General features: G+C 46.8%; 1 protein-coding gene across 2 annotated transcripts in view; it reads right to left on the bottom strand.

Annotated features, from left to right (window-relative positions):
• Window positions 1–2,459: 2,459 nt before the first annotated feature.
• The window catches only part of LOC144601838 (androgen-induced gene 1 protein-like), a 50,860-nt gene continuing 36,541 nt past the window's right edge, over window positions 2,460–16,778 (bottom strand). For both annotated transcript variants that reach the window (XM_078414326.1, XM_078414317.1), the window contains 4 exons: window positions 15,556–15,657; window positions 8,044–8,159; window positions 5,513–5,664; window positions 2,460–3,035 (listed from right to left, as the gene is read on the bottom strand). In XM_078414326.1, coding sequence (XP_078270452.1) covers window positions 3,007–3,035; window positions 5,513–5,664; window positions 8,044–8,159; window positions 15,556–15,657 — 399 coding nt within the window. In that variant the 3' untranslated portion in view covers window positions 2,460–3,006. The remainder of the gene's footprint in view (window positions 3,036–5,512; window positions 5,665–8,043; window positions 8,160–15,555; window positions 15,658–16,778) is intronic.

Below are 16,778 nucleotides of genomic sequence, written 5' to 3'. Positions count from 1 at the left end.
ACGTTCTCCCCATGACCTGCGCGGGTTTTCTCCGGGTGCTCCGGTTTCCTCTCACCCTCCAAAGACGTACAGGTTTGTAACTTAATTGGCATGGTCTAATTATAAATTGTACCTCGTGTGTGTAGGATAGTGCTAATATATAGAGTAATCGCTGGTTGGCGCGGACATGGTGGGCCGAAGCACCTGTTTCAGCGCTGTATCTCTAAACTAAGAAGAAATTATGCTGATGTATGCTAGGCACAAAAAGCTGGAGTAACTCAGCAGGACAGGCAGCATCTCTGGAGAGAAGGAATGGGTGATTTTTGGGTCGAGATCCTCCTTCAGACGTCTGAAGAAGGGTCCCGACTCGAAACAGACAGGTACATGGATCAGACAGGTTTGGAGGGATATGGACCAAACGTAAGCAGGTTCAGTTCTGAAGGAGGATCTCAACCCCAAACGTCACCCATTCCTTCCCTCCAGAGATGTTGCCTGTCCTGATGAGTTACTCCAGCTTTTTGTGTCTATCTTCAGTTTAAAACAGCATCTGCAGTTCCTTCTTACACATTATGCTTATGTATAGTAATACTTTTATTGAACTGTAGGCAGAAAAATAATTTTACCGCACTTGTGACAAAGTACCATTGAATTATTAAATAAAGTTCCATTCAACATCCTTCCAATGCAAGCAACAAAAACCCACAAAGATACACTGTGAGATTTAACGTGCAATTTTTATTTCTTGATAGTTTATATGAAATGTGGAATGACTCTAATTTTAGGTCAACTGCGATTTATGTTTCATTGATTCAGTGCAAGATAAGTCACCATCGTGTCTGATGGTTTCTTGAACAAATTGTTCTTGATCAACAGTTACCTGTAAAAATGTGATTCTGGGAACGTTTGGGGCAATCATGCACACTTATATAATGTTCCCATATATTCTATCTGATGTATTAAACACAATGAAGAACACTGCCTCTTAACAGGCCAATAATAGAGTTGGGCTTAGAGTCCCACAACCGGTAGAGTCGCTGCCTCACGGTGCCAGAGATCCGGGTTCCATCCTGACCTCGCCCTGCTGTCCTTGTCGTGTTTGCACTTTCTTCCCAGTGACCGCGTGGGGTTTTCTCCGGGTGCTCCGGTCTCCTCCCATATCCCAAGTACATGCGGGTTTGTACGTCATTTGGCTGTCTGTAAATTCTCCCCAGTGTGTAGGGCGGTACGGTGGTGCAGCGGTAAAGTTGCTGCCTCACAGCGCCAGTGACCCAGGTTCCATCCCGGAGTTTGTACGTTCTACCCGTGACCTGTGTGGGTTTTCTCCGGGTGCTCCGGTTTCCTCCCACACTCCAATGACGTGCAGATTTGTAGGTTACTTGGCTCAGGTGAACATTGTAAATTGTCCCGAGTGTGTGTAGGATAGTGCTAGTGTACAGGGCGATCGCTGGTCAGCACCGACTCAGTGGCCCGAAGGGCCTGTTTCCGCACTGTATCTCTCTAAAGTAATGGATGTGAAATTGGGAAAACAGAACTAGTGGGAAGTCACTGGAGTTTAGAAGGATGAGTTTAGAAGGATGAGAGGGGATCTTATAGAGACATATAAAATTATAAAAGGACTGGACAAGCTAGATGCAGGAAAAAAAATCCCAATGTTGGGGGAGTCCAGAACCAGGGGCCACAGTCTTAGAATAAAGGGGAGGCCATTTAAAACTGAGGTGAGAAGGAACTTTTTCACCCAGAGAGTTGTGAATCTGTGGAATTATCTGCCACAGAGGGCAGTGGAGGCCAAATCACTGGATGGATTTAAGAGAGAGTTAGAAAGGGCATATTTAGGGGCTAGTGGAATCAAGGGATATGGGGAGAAGGCGGGCACGGGTCACTGATTGTGGATGATCAGCCATGATCACGATGAATGGCGGTGCTGGCTCGAAGGGCCGAATGGTCTCCTGCACCTATTTTCTATGTTTCTGTTTCTAAGGGGTGATTGATGGCCGGTGTAGACCCGGTGGGCTGAAGGGCCTGTTTCCTTACTGTATCTCTGAAGTTAACTAAATTAATTAATGTGAAATTAGCACTATGTCCACAAAGGGCATATTTAGGTTACTAAGAATGGTAGCCATGATAGTTAAAATCCATGTACACAATGTCGGCAGTACCAGCATTTATCCTTAATTATCCTTGGTTTTTCCTGAGCTTTCCATAAGAGCTACAGGAGGTATTCTTGATTAGTACGGGTGTCAGGGGTTATGGGGAGAAGGTAGGAGAATGGGGTTGAGAGGGAGAGATAGATCAGCCATGATAGAATGGTAGAGTAGACTTGATGGGCCAAATGGCCTAATTCTTTAGTTTAGTTCAGTGTAGTTTAGAGATACAGCGCAGAAACAGGCCCTTTTGGCCCACCGGGTCCGCGCCGACCAGCGATCCCCGCACATTAACACTATCCTATACCCACTAGGGACAATTTTTACATTTACCAAGCCAATTAACCTACAAACCTGTACGTCTTTGGAGTGTGTGAGGAAACCGAAGATCTCGGAGAAAACCCACACAGGTCACGGGGAGAACGTACAAACTCCGTACAGACAGCACCCGTAGTCGGGATTGAACCCGGGTCTCCGGCGCTGCATTCGCTGTAAGGCAGCAACTCTACCGCTGCGCCACCGTGCCGCCCCAAAGAAAAGATAAGAAAGTTTAAAAATTCTGCTCCTAGAATTGATGAAGTTATGAATTACTTTGGCCCTTCACCCCAACAAAGAGAGGACAGGATCGTGGGGACTCTCACTTTCTTCAACCTTATTCAATAAATTACAAATCCATGGTTACCACCTTCTTCCAGTTCTCACTCCCTGGATGGCGAGTGGAACAGTTGGATCGTAGTGCTGTGTCTTGATTCATTTGGAGATTAACGATCTGTCTGACCATAAGTTGTGGTGGAGAATGTAGCAGCGTACAGTGGCTGTAATGGATTGCAAGAAGGGTGAAGGGTGTACAAGCCAAACACAATCCCTCATTGTGCTTGTGCCTCAGTTATGACCTCTTTGCTTTTCCCGTTAAACCTGAAAAGAACCAGATACAAATGGTTGATGGGTGTCATAGAGTCATACAGTGTAGAAACAGGCCCTTCGGCCCAACTTGTTCACACCAACAAACATGTCCACTCTACACCAGTCCCACCAGCCTGCTGTGTAGGAATGTAGGAACATCCACCCCTTTAAACTCTGCCCCTCAATCAATTAGTTCATGCTTGCACACTAAACTTTATTTTGGCTTATATCCCTCAAAACCTGTCCTATCATTTCACCCCAATGCTTTGTGAAACGTCACCTATCCTTGTTTTCCAGAGATGCTGCCTGACCTGCTGAGTTACTCCAGCACTCTGTGAAACATCACCTATCCATGTTCTCCAGAGATGCTGCCTGACCTGCTGAGTTACTCCAGCACTCTGTGAAACGTCACCTGTCCACGTTCTCCAGTGATGGAGAAAAGATGAGGTACGAGGGTAAACTAGCCAATAATATAAAGGAGGATAGTAAAAGCTTTTTTAGGTATGTGAAGAGGAAAAAAATAGTCAAGGCAAATGTGGGTCCGTTGAAGACAGAAGCAGGGGAATTTATTATGGGGAACAAGGAAATGGCAGAAGAGTTGAACCGGTACTTTGGATCTGTCTTCACTGAGGAGGATACAAACAATCTCCCAGATGTTCTAGTGGCCAGAGATCCTAAGGTGACAGAGGAACTGGAGGAAATCCACATTAGGCAGGAAAATTTTTGGGTAGACTAATGGGACTCAAGGCTGATAAATCCCCAGGGCCTGATGGTCTGCATCCCAGGGTGCTTAAGGAGGTGGCTCTAGAAATTGTGGACGCATTAGTGATTATTTTCCAATGTTCTATAGATTCTGGGTCAGTTCCTGTGGATTGGAGGGTAGCTAATGTTATCCCACTTTTCAAGAAAGGAGGGAGAGAGAAAACGGGAAATTATAGACCAGTTAGTCTGACATCAGTGGTGGGGAAGATGCTGGATCGCAGTAACAGGATCGTTCCGAGTCAGCATGGATTTACAAAGGGGAAATCGTGCTTGACTAATCTACTGGAATTTTTTGAGGATGTAACTAGGAAAATTGACAGGGGAGAGCCGGTGGATGTGGTGTACCTCGACTTTCAGAAAGCCTTCGACAAGGTCCCACATAGGAGATTGGTGGGCAAAATTAGAGCACATGGTATTGGCAGTAGGGTACTGACATGGATAGAAAGTTGGTTGACAGACAGAAAGCAAAGAGTGGGGATAAATGGGTCCCTTTCAGAATGGCAGGCAGTGACTAGTGGGGTACCGCAAGGCTCGGTGTTGGGACCGCAGCTATTTACAATATACATCAATGACTTGGATGAAGGGATTAAAAGTACCATTAGCAAATTTGACGATGATACAAAGCTAGGTGGCTGTGTGAACTGTGAGGAAGATGCTATGAGGTTCCAGGGTGACTTGGACAGGTTGTGTGAGTGGGCGGATGCATGGCAGATGCAGTTTAATGTGGATAAGTGTGAGGTTATCCACTTTGGTGGTAAGAATAGGAAGGCAGATTATTATTTGAATGGTGTCAAGTTAGGAAAAGGGGACGTACAACGTGATCTGGGTGTCTTAGTGCATCAGTCACTGAAAGGAAGCATGCAGGTACAGCAGGCAGTGAAGAAAGCCAATGGAATGTTGGCATTCATAACAAGAGGAGTTGAGTCAGAGAGTTGTGAATCTGTGGAATTCTTTGCCTCAGAAGGCAGTGGAGGCCAATTCTCTGAATGCATTCAAGAGAGAGCTAGATAGAGCTCTTAAGGATAGCGGAGTCAGGGGGTATGGGGAGAAGGCAGGAACGGGGTACTGATTGAGAATGATCAGCCATGATCGCATTGAATGGCGGTGCTGGCTCGAAGGGCCAAATGGCCTAATCCTGCACCTATTGTCTATTGTCTATTGACCCGCTGAGTTACTCCAGCACTCTGTGTTTTACTCAAGGTTCCAGTATTGTTCATTCAGTATTGTTTCATAATTGTTAAAAGCACGAGAAATTGTTAAATGTCTAATAGTGGCCGATGGTCAAGGTCAAAGAAGCTGGAAAGAGTGCAGAGCAGATTTAGGAGGATGTTGCCAGGACTCGGAGACCTGAGCTACAGGGAGAGGTTGAGCAGGCTGGGACTCTATCCTTCATCCATCCGCCTTCCCAGCCATTGTGACGCTCCACTAAAGTCAGCCGTCAGCCTCCCTCCCTCCGCCTGTTCCACCGTTGAGGGTCTTGGTTGGATCGCTCTTTGTCAGGGACCTCCCCCTCGACCTTACCGCCATGGTCACAATGAATAGTGGTGCTGGCTCGAAGAGCTGAATGGCCTCTTCCTGCACCTATTTTCTATGTTTCTATGTAAGCTAATTGGCTTGGTGTACTGTAACTGTAAATCGCTGGTCGGCACGGACTCGGGTTGCCTGAGGGGCCTGTTTCCGTGCTGTATCTCAAATTTGTTTAAAAAGGAAAGTGAATATTTACTCACCCCACACTAACAAGGTGAGCTGCTCTCCCAAGACGTATAAAAGCATCACCAACAGAAGGCTGACTGAGAAAAATACCACCAGGCCAATTTGATTAAAAAGTCCCAGCAATGGATAGACCCAGTCTCCGGCTGCGTAATAAATCCACAGAACCCTGCATCAAAGAGAAGGCATTTTGTCTGATTAATTAATCACATCATCAGAAACCGATGATAGACACAGAGTGCTGGAGTAACTCAGCGGGTCAGGCAGCATCTCTGGAGAACATGGATAGGTGACGTTTCAGGTCGAGACCCTTCCTCAGACTGATCTCGACTTGAAACGCCAACCATTCCTTCTCTCCAGAGATGCTGCCTGACCCGCTGAGTTACTCCAGCATTTTGTGTCTACCTTCGGTTTAAACCAGCATCTGCTGTTCCTTCCTACACATCAGAAACTGATAACTAGCTGGGGTTTCTGTGTGATGGAGGGTAATTAAAATGTGCAGTAAGCTTAGACTTGCTTGGGTTAAACTCCATCTGCCATTTCTCCGCCCATTACCGCTGTATCTTCTGACAGCATTCCTCACTGTCTGCAACTCCTCCAATTTTGGTGTCATCAGCAAACTTACTCAGCACCCCTTCTACATTAAGTCCAAGTCATGTATATATATATCATAAGTAGAAGAGGTCCCAGCACAGATACCTGCAGGGGCGGCACGATGGCGCAGCCGTAGAGTTGCTGCCTCACAGCGCCGGAGACCCGGGTTCCATCCTGACTACGGGCGCTGTCTGCACGGAGATTGTACGTTCTCCCTGTGACCTGTGTGGGTTTTCTCCGAGATCTTCGGTTTCCTCCTCCACTCCAAAGACATACAGGTTTGTAGGTTAATTGGCTTGGTATAAATGTATAGATTGTCCCTAGTGTGTGTGTAGGATAGTGTTAGTGTGCGGGGATCGCGGGTCGGTGCGGACTCGGTGGGCCGAAGGGCCTGTTTCCGCGCTGTACGTCTAAACTAAACTAAACTAAACTCCACTGGTCACAGACCTCCAGCCTGAATATCTACTTTCCACCCCAACACTCTGTCTTCTATGAATAAGCCAGTTCCAAATCCATACGACCAAGTCATTGTGAATCCCGTACATCTTAGACAATAGACGATAGGTGCAGGAGTAGGCCATTCGGCCCTTCTAGCCAGCAACGCCATTCAATGTGATTATGGCTAATCATGCACAATCAGTACCCCGTTCCTGCCTTCTCCCCATACCCCCTGACTCCGCTATCATTAAGAGCTCTATCTAGCTCTCTCTTGAAAGCATCCAGAGAATTGGCCTCCACGGCCTTCTGAGGCAGAGAATTCCACAGATTCACAACTCTCTGAATGAAAAAGCTTTTCCTCATCTCTGTTCTAAATGGCCTACCCCTTATTCTTAAACTGTGGCCCCTGGTTCTGGACTCCCCCAACATCGGGAACATTTTCCTGTCTCTGGCGTGTCCAATCCCTTAATAATCTTATATGTTTCAATAAGATCCCCTCTCATCCTTCTAAATTCCAGTGCATACAAGCCCAGTCGCTCCAGTCTTTCAACATACGACAGTCCCGCCATTCTGGGAATTAACCTCGTGAACCAACGCTGCACTCCCTCAATAGCAAGAATGTCCTTCCTCAAATTTGGAGACCAAAACTGCACACGGTACTCCAGGTGTGGTCTCACTTAGAACTTTTGGATCAGCCTACCGTGAAGGATCTTATCAAAAGCCTGACCAAAACCCATTTATACAACATCCACTACCCTACCTTCATCAATCTCTATGACTCCATGACTACCCTCTACAAGAACTAAGCATTCACAAAACCTGAAGTGGTCTCCTGGGTTAGTACAAAGTACAAAGAGATCTGTATGTCCTTGTTCATCAGTCACTTAAAGTTAGCATGCAGGTACAGCAGGCAATGAAGAAAGCTAATGGCATGTTGGCCTTTATGACAAGAGGAGTTGAGTATAGGAGCAAAGAGGTTCTTCTGCAGTTGTACAGGGCCCTAGTGAGACCGCACCTGGAGTACTGTGTGCAGTTTTGGTCTCCAGATTTGAGGAAGGACATTCTTGCTATTGAGGGCGTGCAGCGTAGGTTCACTAGGTTAATTTCCGGAATGGCGGGACTGTCGTATGTTGAAAGACTGGAACGACTAGGCTTGTATACACTGGAATTTAGAAGGATGAGGGGGGATCTTATTGAAACATATAAGATTATTAAGGGATTGGACACGTTAGAGGCAGGAAATATGTTCCCAATGTTGGAGGAGTCCAGAACCAGGGGCCACAGTTTAAGAATAAGCGGTAGGCCATTTAGAACGGAGATGAGGAAAAGCTTTTTCACCCAGAGAGTTGTGAATCTGTGGAATTCTCTGCCTCAGAAGGCAGTGGAGGCCAATTCTCTGGATGCTTTCAAGAGAAACGGACAACCCAGCAAGGCTCAGGTACCAAGGGGGCTGTAAATCTGGTGGGTGGACCTGCATATTGTTTCTCTGGCTCAGCTGCCTTCGTGCAGTCCCTACCAAAGTTGATAAGAGATGGAGACGGTTCCCAGGATGAGGAGTCCAGTTCTTCGTTTTGGATACCGGTGCCGGGACATGAAGAGCTCCAACAGAACCAGTGGCAGTACAATGGTGTGCTGCAAGGAGAAGCAAGGAAGAACCACGATTACACGTTGCGTTTCACTTCAGGAGAGCCCAAACCACTTTTTTGCCCTAGAGTCAGAGAAACACACAGCGTGAAAATGGGCTCTTCAACCCACTGAATGCTCGCTGAATATCCAGAAGTTCCAGATTCAGGGACAGTTTCTTCCCGGCTGTTATCAGACGACTGAACCATCCTACCACCACCAGAGAGCGGTCCTGAACTACCATCTACCTCATTGGTGACCCTCGGACTATCCTTGATCGGACTTTGCTGGCTTTACCTTGCACTAAAAGTTATTCCCTTATCATGTATCTGTACACTCCGAATGGCTCGATTGTAATCATGTATTGACTTTCTACTGTGGATAGCACGCAACAAAAGCTTTTCACTGTACCTCGTTACACGTGACAGTAAACTCAACTGAAACTGAACTGGTTATCAAGCATCCATTTATGAGTCTGAAAAAGGGTCCCAGACCGAAACGTCACCCATCATTTTTCTCCAGAGATGCTGCCTGACCCGCTGAGTTACTCCAGCACTCTGTGAAACGTCACCTATCCACGTTCTCCACAGATGCTGCCCGACCCGCTGAGTTACTCCAGCACTCTGTGAAACGTCACCTGTCCATGTTCTCCAGAGATGCTGCCCGACCCGCTGAGTTACTCCAGCACTCTGCGCTTGTCTTTGCATCTCCAGCATCTGCAGTTCTTTGTTTCCTCATCCATTTATATAAATTGGGGTGACACTCACAGTGGTGCAGCTTGTAGAGCTGCTGCCTCACAGTGCCAGAGACCCGGGTTCAAACCTCACCTCGGGTGCTCTCTGTGTATGGAGTTTGCACGTTGGAGTGTGGGAGAAAACGGGAGCACCCTTGGAAAACCCACACAGGCACAGCGAGAATGTACAAAGTCCATACGGACAGCACTCGTAATTAGGATCGTAGCTGGGTTATCTGGGCTGTGAGATGGTCGCTCCGATTGCTGCCTCACAGCGCCAGAGACCCGGGTTCGATCCTTACTACGGGTGCTGTCTGTACGGAGTTTGCACATTCTCCCCGTGACCTGCGTGGGTTTTCTCCGGGTGCTCCGTTTTCCTCCCACACTCCAAAGTCGTGCAGGGTTGCAGGTTAATTGGCTTCTGTAAAGATTGTAAACTGACCCTAGTGTGTAGGATTGTGCTAATGTACGGGGGAATCACTGGACGGCACGGACCTGGTGGGCAAAGAGGTCCACTAACGTCTAAACTGCGTAACACAGAGGCTCCCTGAAAGTGGCAACACAAGCGGAGAGAATTGTAAAGAAGGAGGAATGATATGTTTGCTTTCATTGGTCGGGGCACTGCGTACAGGAGTCAGGACTTAGGTTTGGCCATGCGTGGAATATTGCGTGCAGTTCTGGGCACCCCATTACAGGAAGGATGTGGATGCTTTGGAGAGGGTGCAGGGCAGTTTCACCAGAGTGCTGCCTGGATTAGAGGGTATTAGCTGTGAGGAGTGATTGAACAATTTTGGTGTGTTTCGTCTGGAACGTTGGAGGTTGAAGGGCGACCTGGCAGAGGTATGTTAGATTATGACAGCAGAAGTTCGTAAGTGATAGGTGCAGGATTAGGCCATTTGGCCCATCAGGTCTACTCCACCATTGAATCTATTTCTCCTTCCTAAGCTCATTCTCCTGCCTTCTCCCCATAACCCCTGACACCATGACCAGCATGTACCAGCAGAGGGCACCAGACTTTGCTCACCAGGGCTGCCCAGAGCAAAGCAAAGTTAGAAGAGAAAAGATCAGTGATGAAAGTCAGAAAGACAAGCATACGATGCTGGGAACACTCAGCACGGCAGGAAAGAGGTGGAAAAAATCCAGAGATATGTGGCGATTACGGTGCAGAGAATTACGAGGATGCTGCCAGGACAGGAGGGTTTGAGCTTTGGGGAGAGTGTGAGTAGGTTATAGACAATAGATAATAGACAATAGGTGCAGGAGTAGGCCATTCGGCCCTTCGAGCCAGCACCGCCATTCAATGTGATCATGGCTGATCATTCTCAATCAGTACCCCGTTCCTGCCTTCTCCCCATACCCCCTGACTCCGCTATCATTAAGAGCTCTATCTGGCTCTCTCTTGAAAGCATTCAGAGAATTGGTCTCCATTGCCTTCTGAGGCAGAGAATTCCACAGATTTATAACTCTCTGACTGAAAAAAATGTTCTTCCTCATCTCCATTCTAAATGGCCTACCCCTTATTCTTAAACTGTGGCCCCTGGTTCTGGACTCCCCCAACATTGGGAACATGTTTCCTGCCTCCAGCGTGTCCAATCCCTTAATAATCTTATATGTTTCAATAAGATCCCCTCTCATCCTTCTAAATTCTAGCGTATACAAGCCTAGTCGCTCCAGTCTTTCAACCAGATTGATTCCTGGGATGGCAGGACTTTCATATGAAGAAAGACTGGATACACTCGGCTTGTACTCGCTGGAATTTAGAAGATTGAGGGGGGATCTTATAGAAACTTACAAAATTCTTAAGGGGTTGGACAGGCTAGATGCAGGAAGATTGTTCCCGATGTTGGGGAAGTCCAGAACAAGGGGTCACAGTTTAAGGATAAGGGGGAAGTCTTTTAGGACCGAGATGAGAACGTTTTTTTTCACACACAGAGTGGTGAATCTGTGGAATTCTCTGCCACAGAAGGTAGTTGAGGCCAGTTCATTGGCTATATTTAAGAGGGAGTTAGATGTGGCCCTTGTGGCTAAAGGGATCAGGGGGTATGGAGAGAAGGCAGGTATGGGATACTGAATTGGATGATCAGCCATGATCATATTGAATGGCGGTGCAGGCTCGAAGGGCCGAATGGACTACTCCTGCACCTATTTTCTATGTTTCTATGTTTCTATGTTTCTAACATACGACAGTCCCGTCATTCTGGGAATTAACCTAGTTAACCTAGTGAACCTACGCTGCACGCCCTCAATAACAAGAATGTCCTTCCTCAAATTTGGAGACCAAAACTGCACACAGTACTCCAGGTGCGGTCTCACTAGGACTCTGTACAACTGCAGAATTACCTCTTTGCTCCTATACTCAACTCCTCTTGTCATAAAGGCCAACATGCTATTAGCTTTCTTCACTGCCTGCTGTACCTGCATGCTAACTTTAAGTGACTGATGAACAAGGACACCCAGATCTCTTTGTACTTCCCCATTTCCTAACTTGACACCATTCAGATAATAATCTGCCTTCCTGTTCTTACCACCAAAGTGGATAACCTCACATTATCCACGTTAAACTGCATCTGCCATGCATCTGTCCACTCACACAACCTATCCAAGTCACCCTGCATCCTCATAGCATCCTCCTCGCATCCTCCTCACAGTTCACACTGCCACCCAGCTTTGTATCATCTGCAAATTTGTTAATGTTACTTTTAATCCCTTCATCAAAGGTAGATAAGGTGGTCAAAAAGTGCTTTTGGCCTTCATCAGTCAGAGTACTGAGTATAGACGTTGGGAGGTCATGTTGCAGTTGTATAAGATGTTTAGTATATTGTGTTCAGTTCTGGGTACCATGTTATAGAAAAGATATTGTCAAGTTTGAAAGGGTTCATGAAAGATTTACGAGGATGTTGTCAGGACTAGAGGGTGTGAGCTATAGGGAGAGGTTAAGTAGGCTGGGTCTCTATTCCATGGAGCGTAGGAGGATGAGGGGAGATCTTATAGAGGTGTACAAAATCATGAGAGGAATAGATCGGGTAGATGCACAGAGTCTTTTACCCAGAGTAGGGGAATCGAGGACCAGAGGACATAGGTTTAAGGTGAAGGGGAAAAGATTTAATAGGAATCCGAGGGGTAACTTTTTCACACAGAGGGTGGTGGGTGTATGGAACAAGCTGCCAGAGGTAGTTGAGGCTGGAACTATCCCATTGTTTAAGAAACAGTTGGACAGGTACATGGATAGGACAGGTTTGGAGGGTTATGGACCAAGCGCAGGCAAGTGGGACTAGGTTTTGACAAAATATTTTATTTTAGTTAAGATATACAGCACGGAAACAGGCCCTTCGTCCCACCAAGTCTGCACTGACCAGCGATCCCGTACATTAACACTTTCCTACACTGGGGACAATATTTTTGTACATTCATACCAAACCAATTAACTTACAAACCTGTACGTCTTTGGAGTGTGGGAGGAAACCGAAGATCTTGGGGAAAACCCTGCGTGGGTCACGGGGAGAACGTACAAACTCCATTCAGACAGACCTTCAATTCTGGGAATCTTCAATTCCCAGAACATCTGCCTTAAGAAATCAGGCATTTGTGCCCTTTCACGGTTAATCTACTTGATGCAGTCTCACACAAAATATTTTCAACGAGTTCGTGTCCCTGTCTAATTGCCTGCTCTCACCATTGTGGGTAGTCATGGAGTCTTTGCAAAACAGCTCCGAAACTGTTTGGCTTCTCAGATGGACCATTAAATTTTAATTTGGATATTCGGTCACAACATGTAAAGCATGTATAATATAATAGAAAGTCACGGATCAGAGGTGAATCAGTCTCTTGAGAATGTAGTCTTCAGAGTGTCTGCTGATGGTCTTACATATGCGTGGCATCAATGTGAAATAAAATGTGACGATTGTACAAGGCGTCGGTGAGGCCACAGCGGGAGCATTGTCTTCAGTTTTGGTCAATAGACAATAGACAATAGGTGCAGGAGGAGGCCATACGGCCCTTCGAGCCAGCACCACTATTCAATGTAATCATGGCTGATCATTCTCAATCAGTACCCCGTTCCTGCCTTCTCCCCATACCCCCTGACTCCGCTATCCTTCAGAGCTCTATCTAGCTCTCTCTTGAATGCATTCAGAGAATTGGCCTCCACTGCCTTCTGAGGCAGAGAATTCATCGTGCTATGGGAAAGATGAAGCACACCAATGCCTCTACTTCCTTAGAAGACTTAGGAAGTCCGGCAGGTCCCCTACAACTCTCACCAACTTCTACAGATGCGCCGTAGACAGCATTTTATCGCGATGCATCACAGCACGGTTTTGGGAACAGCTCCATCCAAGACCGCAAGAAATTGCAGCGAATTGTGGATGCAGCCCAGACCATCACACAAACCAACCTCCCATCCATTGACTCCATCTACACCTCACGCTGCCTCGGCAAGGCCAGCAGCATAATCAAGGATGAGTCGCACCCTGGCCACTCCCTCTTCTCCCCTCTCCCATCGGGCAAGAGGTACAGAAGTTTGAAAACGCACACCTCCAGATTCAGGGACAGCTTCTTCCCGGCTGTTATCAGGCAACTGAACCATCCTACCACCACCAGAGAGCAGTGCTTAACTACTATCTACCTCATTGGTGACCCACCGACTATCCTTGATCAAGCTTTGCTGGCTTTATCTTGCACTGAATGTTATTCCCTTATCATGTGGCTACGTACTGTATATGGCTTGACTGTAATCATGTGTTGTCTTTCCGCTGACACGATAGCGCGCAACAAAAAGCTTTTCACTGTACCTCGGTACACGTGACAATAAACTAAACTGAACTAAGAAACTGAGCTGGTATGCTAGCCTTCATCAGTCAGGGAATTGAGCATAGAAGTTGGGATGTGTATGAAGGAACTGCAGATGCTGGCTTACATCCAAAGACGAGTGTGTTTGTAAGTTAATTGGCCTGTGAAAGTTTCCCCAAGTGAGTTGGGAGTGGATCTTCTTATCGAGTCCACATCACAGACACTTCTCAGAATCTGCGTACAATTGTGCTTCTTAAGATTGGTGGAAAAAGGTCCGTGACATGAAAGCTCTTTCCTTGTCCCCTAGGGAGCGGATGCAAAAGTGTGATAATGTTATTATTACTATATATTATTACTATTATGAAGTGGTGGTAATCGATGGTTGGCATGGACTTGGTGAGCCGAAAGGCCTATTTCCATACTGTATGTTCAATCAAAATGTAAAATCTTGCACATTAGGTGAAGTATGATGTGGACGACACCTTGGTTTCAAATAATAATATTATACTTTCTACCTAGTTTATCACACCCCGTGAAGAAAGACACCAAATGCTGGAGTAACTCAGCGTGAAAGGCAGCATCTCTGGAGAGAAGGAATAGGTGTCGTTTCGGGTCGGAACATCTTCAGAAGTTGGGATGTTGACAGGTTCTTCATTAGTACGGTTGTCAGGGGTTACGGGGAGAAGGCAGGAGAATGGGGTTGAATGGGGGAGATAGACAATAGACAATAGGTGCAGAAGTAGGCCATTTGGCCCTTCGAGCCAGCACCACCATTCAATGTGATCATGACTGATCATTCTCAATCAGTACCCCGTTCCTGCCTTCTCCCCATACCCCCTGACTCCGCTATCCTTAAGAGCTCTATCTAGCTCTCTCTTGAATGCATTCAGAGAATTGGTCTCCACTGCCTTCTGAGGCAGAGAATTCCACAGATTTACAACTCTCTGACTGAAAAAGTTTTTCCTCATCTCTGTTCTAAATGGCTTACCCCTTATTCTTAAACTGTGCCCCCTGGTTCTGGACTCCCCCAACATTGGGAACATGTTTCCTGCCTCTAACGTGTCCAACCCCTTAATAATCTTATATGTTTCTATAAGATCCCCTCTAATCCCCTTAGGGCGGCACGGTAGCGCAGCGGTAGAGTTGCTGCTTTACAGCCAATGCAGCGCCGGAGACTCAGGTTCGATCCTGACTACGGGTGCTGCACTGTAAGGAGTTTGTACGTTCTCCCCGTGACCTGCGTGGGTTTTCTCCGAGATCTTCGGTTTCCTCCCACACTCCAAAGACGTACAGGTTTGTAGGTTAATTGGCTGGGTAAATGTAAAAATTGTCCCTAGTGGGTGTAGGATAGTGTTAATGTGCGGGGATCACTGGGCGGCACGGACTTGGTGGGCCGAAAAAGGCCTGTTTCCGGCTGTATATATATGATATATGATATGATAATCCTTCTAAATTCCTGTGTATACAAGCCTAGTCGCTCCAGTCTTTCAACATACGACAGTCCCGCCATTCCGGGAATTATCCTAGTAAACCTACGCTGCACGCCCTCAACAGCAAGAATATCCTTCCTGAGATAGATCAGCCATGATAGAAAGGCGGAGTAGACTTGATGGGCCGAATGGCCTTACTCTGCTTGTAGAACTTACGGACTTAATTGTCTTTGGTTAATGTTGTAAATTGTCCCTAGTGTGTAAGATAATGTTAGCGTATGGGGTGATCGCTGGTCGGTGCGGACTCAGTGGGCCGAAGCCTAATATTACCTTATTAAAAAAATTGATGCCGTTTTTTAATCTTCCAATACGTTTACAAATATTGTCCTTAAATATGTTGATCTTGAACTTACTTTCTTTTCACTGGTGTTATCCTTGTTTAAATACTCAGACTTACCACAGCATGGTTGACCCATAAAGGAATGAATTTATCAAGGGCTTCAGGATACACCAGTGCTCTGTCGAGTGTGAATAAAAGCCAAAAAGACGTGACGATGAACTGGAAAAGGATAACATAAAAAATTAACAGATCAGGGTGGAAGTGATAACGTGTTCTGATAGCACCCAAAGTGCTAGATTGTACAGGTCCACCAGCCATTTTCCAGCACCCTCGGTTCCACAGCCTTGCCATATTGTCCGTTTTGCCGGACCAACAAGAGGTCACGGGCTTGGGAGAGCCGAGACACCGGCCTGCAAAGTCGGCCTTGGCTATGAGAACCAATCTGCAGGCTCTGGCCGGGCCGGAGTTCCAAAGCCTCGGCCGCTGGGGGTAAATTCAACCCACCGATCAGCCGTGGAAGTCCCGATGAGGTTGGGTTTGGCCGCCCCAACCAGCCGAGGCACCACATTTTCGTGGGTAGAGTCATGGAATCATACAGCGTGCAAACAGGACCTTCGTCCCGACTTGCCCATGCCGGCCAACATAAGGTCATGTGATAGGAGCAGTATTAGGCCATTTGGCCCATCTAGTCTACTCCGCCATTCAATCATGGGTGATCTATCTCTCCTTCCTAACCCCATTCTCTTGCCTTCTCCCCGTAACCCCAGACAACTGCACTAAACAGGAATCTATCTATTCTTTAAAAATATCACATTGTTCCATCTACACTTGTCCCACCTGCCTGCGTTTGGCCAATATCCCTCTAAACCAGTCCTGTCCATGTTCCTGTCTAAATGTCCATGTACCTGTCTAAATATCCATGTACCTGTCTAAATGTCTCCCAACTACCTCCTCTGGCAGCTCATTCCATACACCTACCACTCTTTGCATGAAAAAGTTGCCCCTCCAATTAAATCTTTCCCGCCTCACCTTAACCCTATGTCCTCTGGTTCTTGATTTCCTTCTCTGATAGGGATCCCTTACTTGATTCCATGACTCTGGTACTTCCAGAGAAGGGGGGGGGGGGGGGGGAATTTGTCCAGATTGATGGGGGGCCAGGCCATCAGTTGCTGGAAAATCGGTGGTCGACCTGTATTAGTTTATAGAACATTGAACAGAACAGCCCATAAACAGGTCCTTTTGCCCACAATGTCCGCGCTAAACACTATGCCAAATTAAACTAATCTCCCCTGCCTGCACATAATCCAGGCCTCGTGGCCCACATCCCCTTAAACTTTCCT

The sequence above is a fragment of the Rhinoraja longicauda genome, chromosome 2 (assembly GCF_053455715.1).
Source record: "Rhinoraja longicauda isolate Sanriku21f chromosome 2, sRhiLon1.1, whole genome shotgun sequence".
Classification (NCBI taxonomy): domain Eukaryota; kingdom Metazoa; phylum Chordata; class Chondrichthyes; order Rajiformes; family Arhynchobatidae; genus Rhinoraja; species Rhinoraja longicauda.
This window is presented reverse-complemented; position numbering and strand designations above follow the sequence as displayed.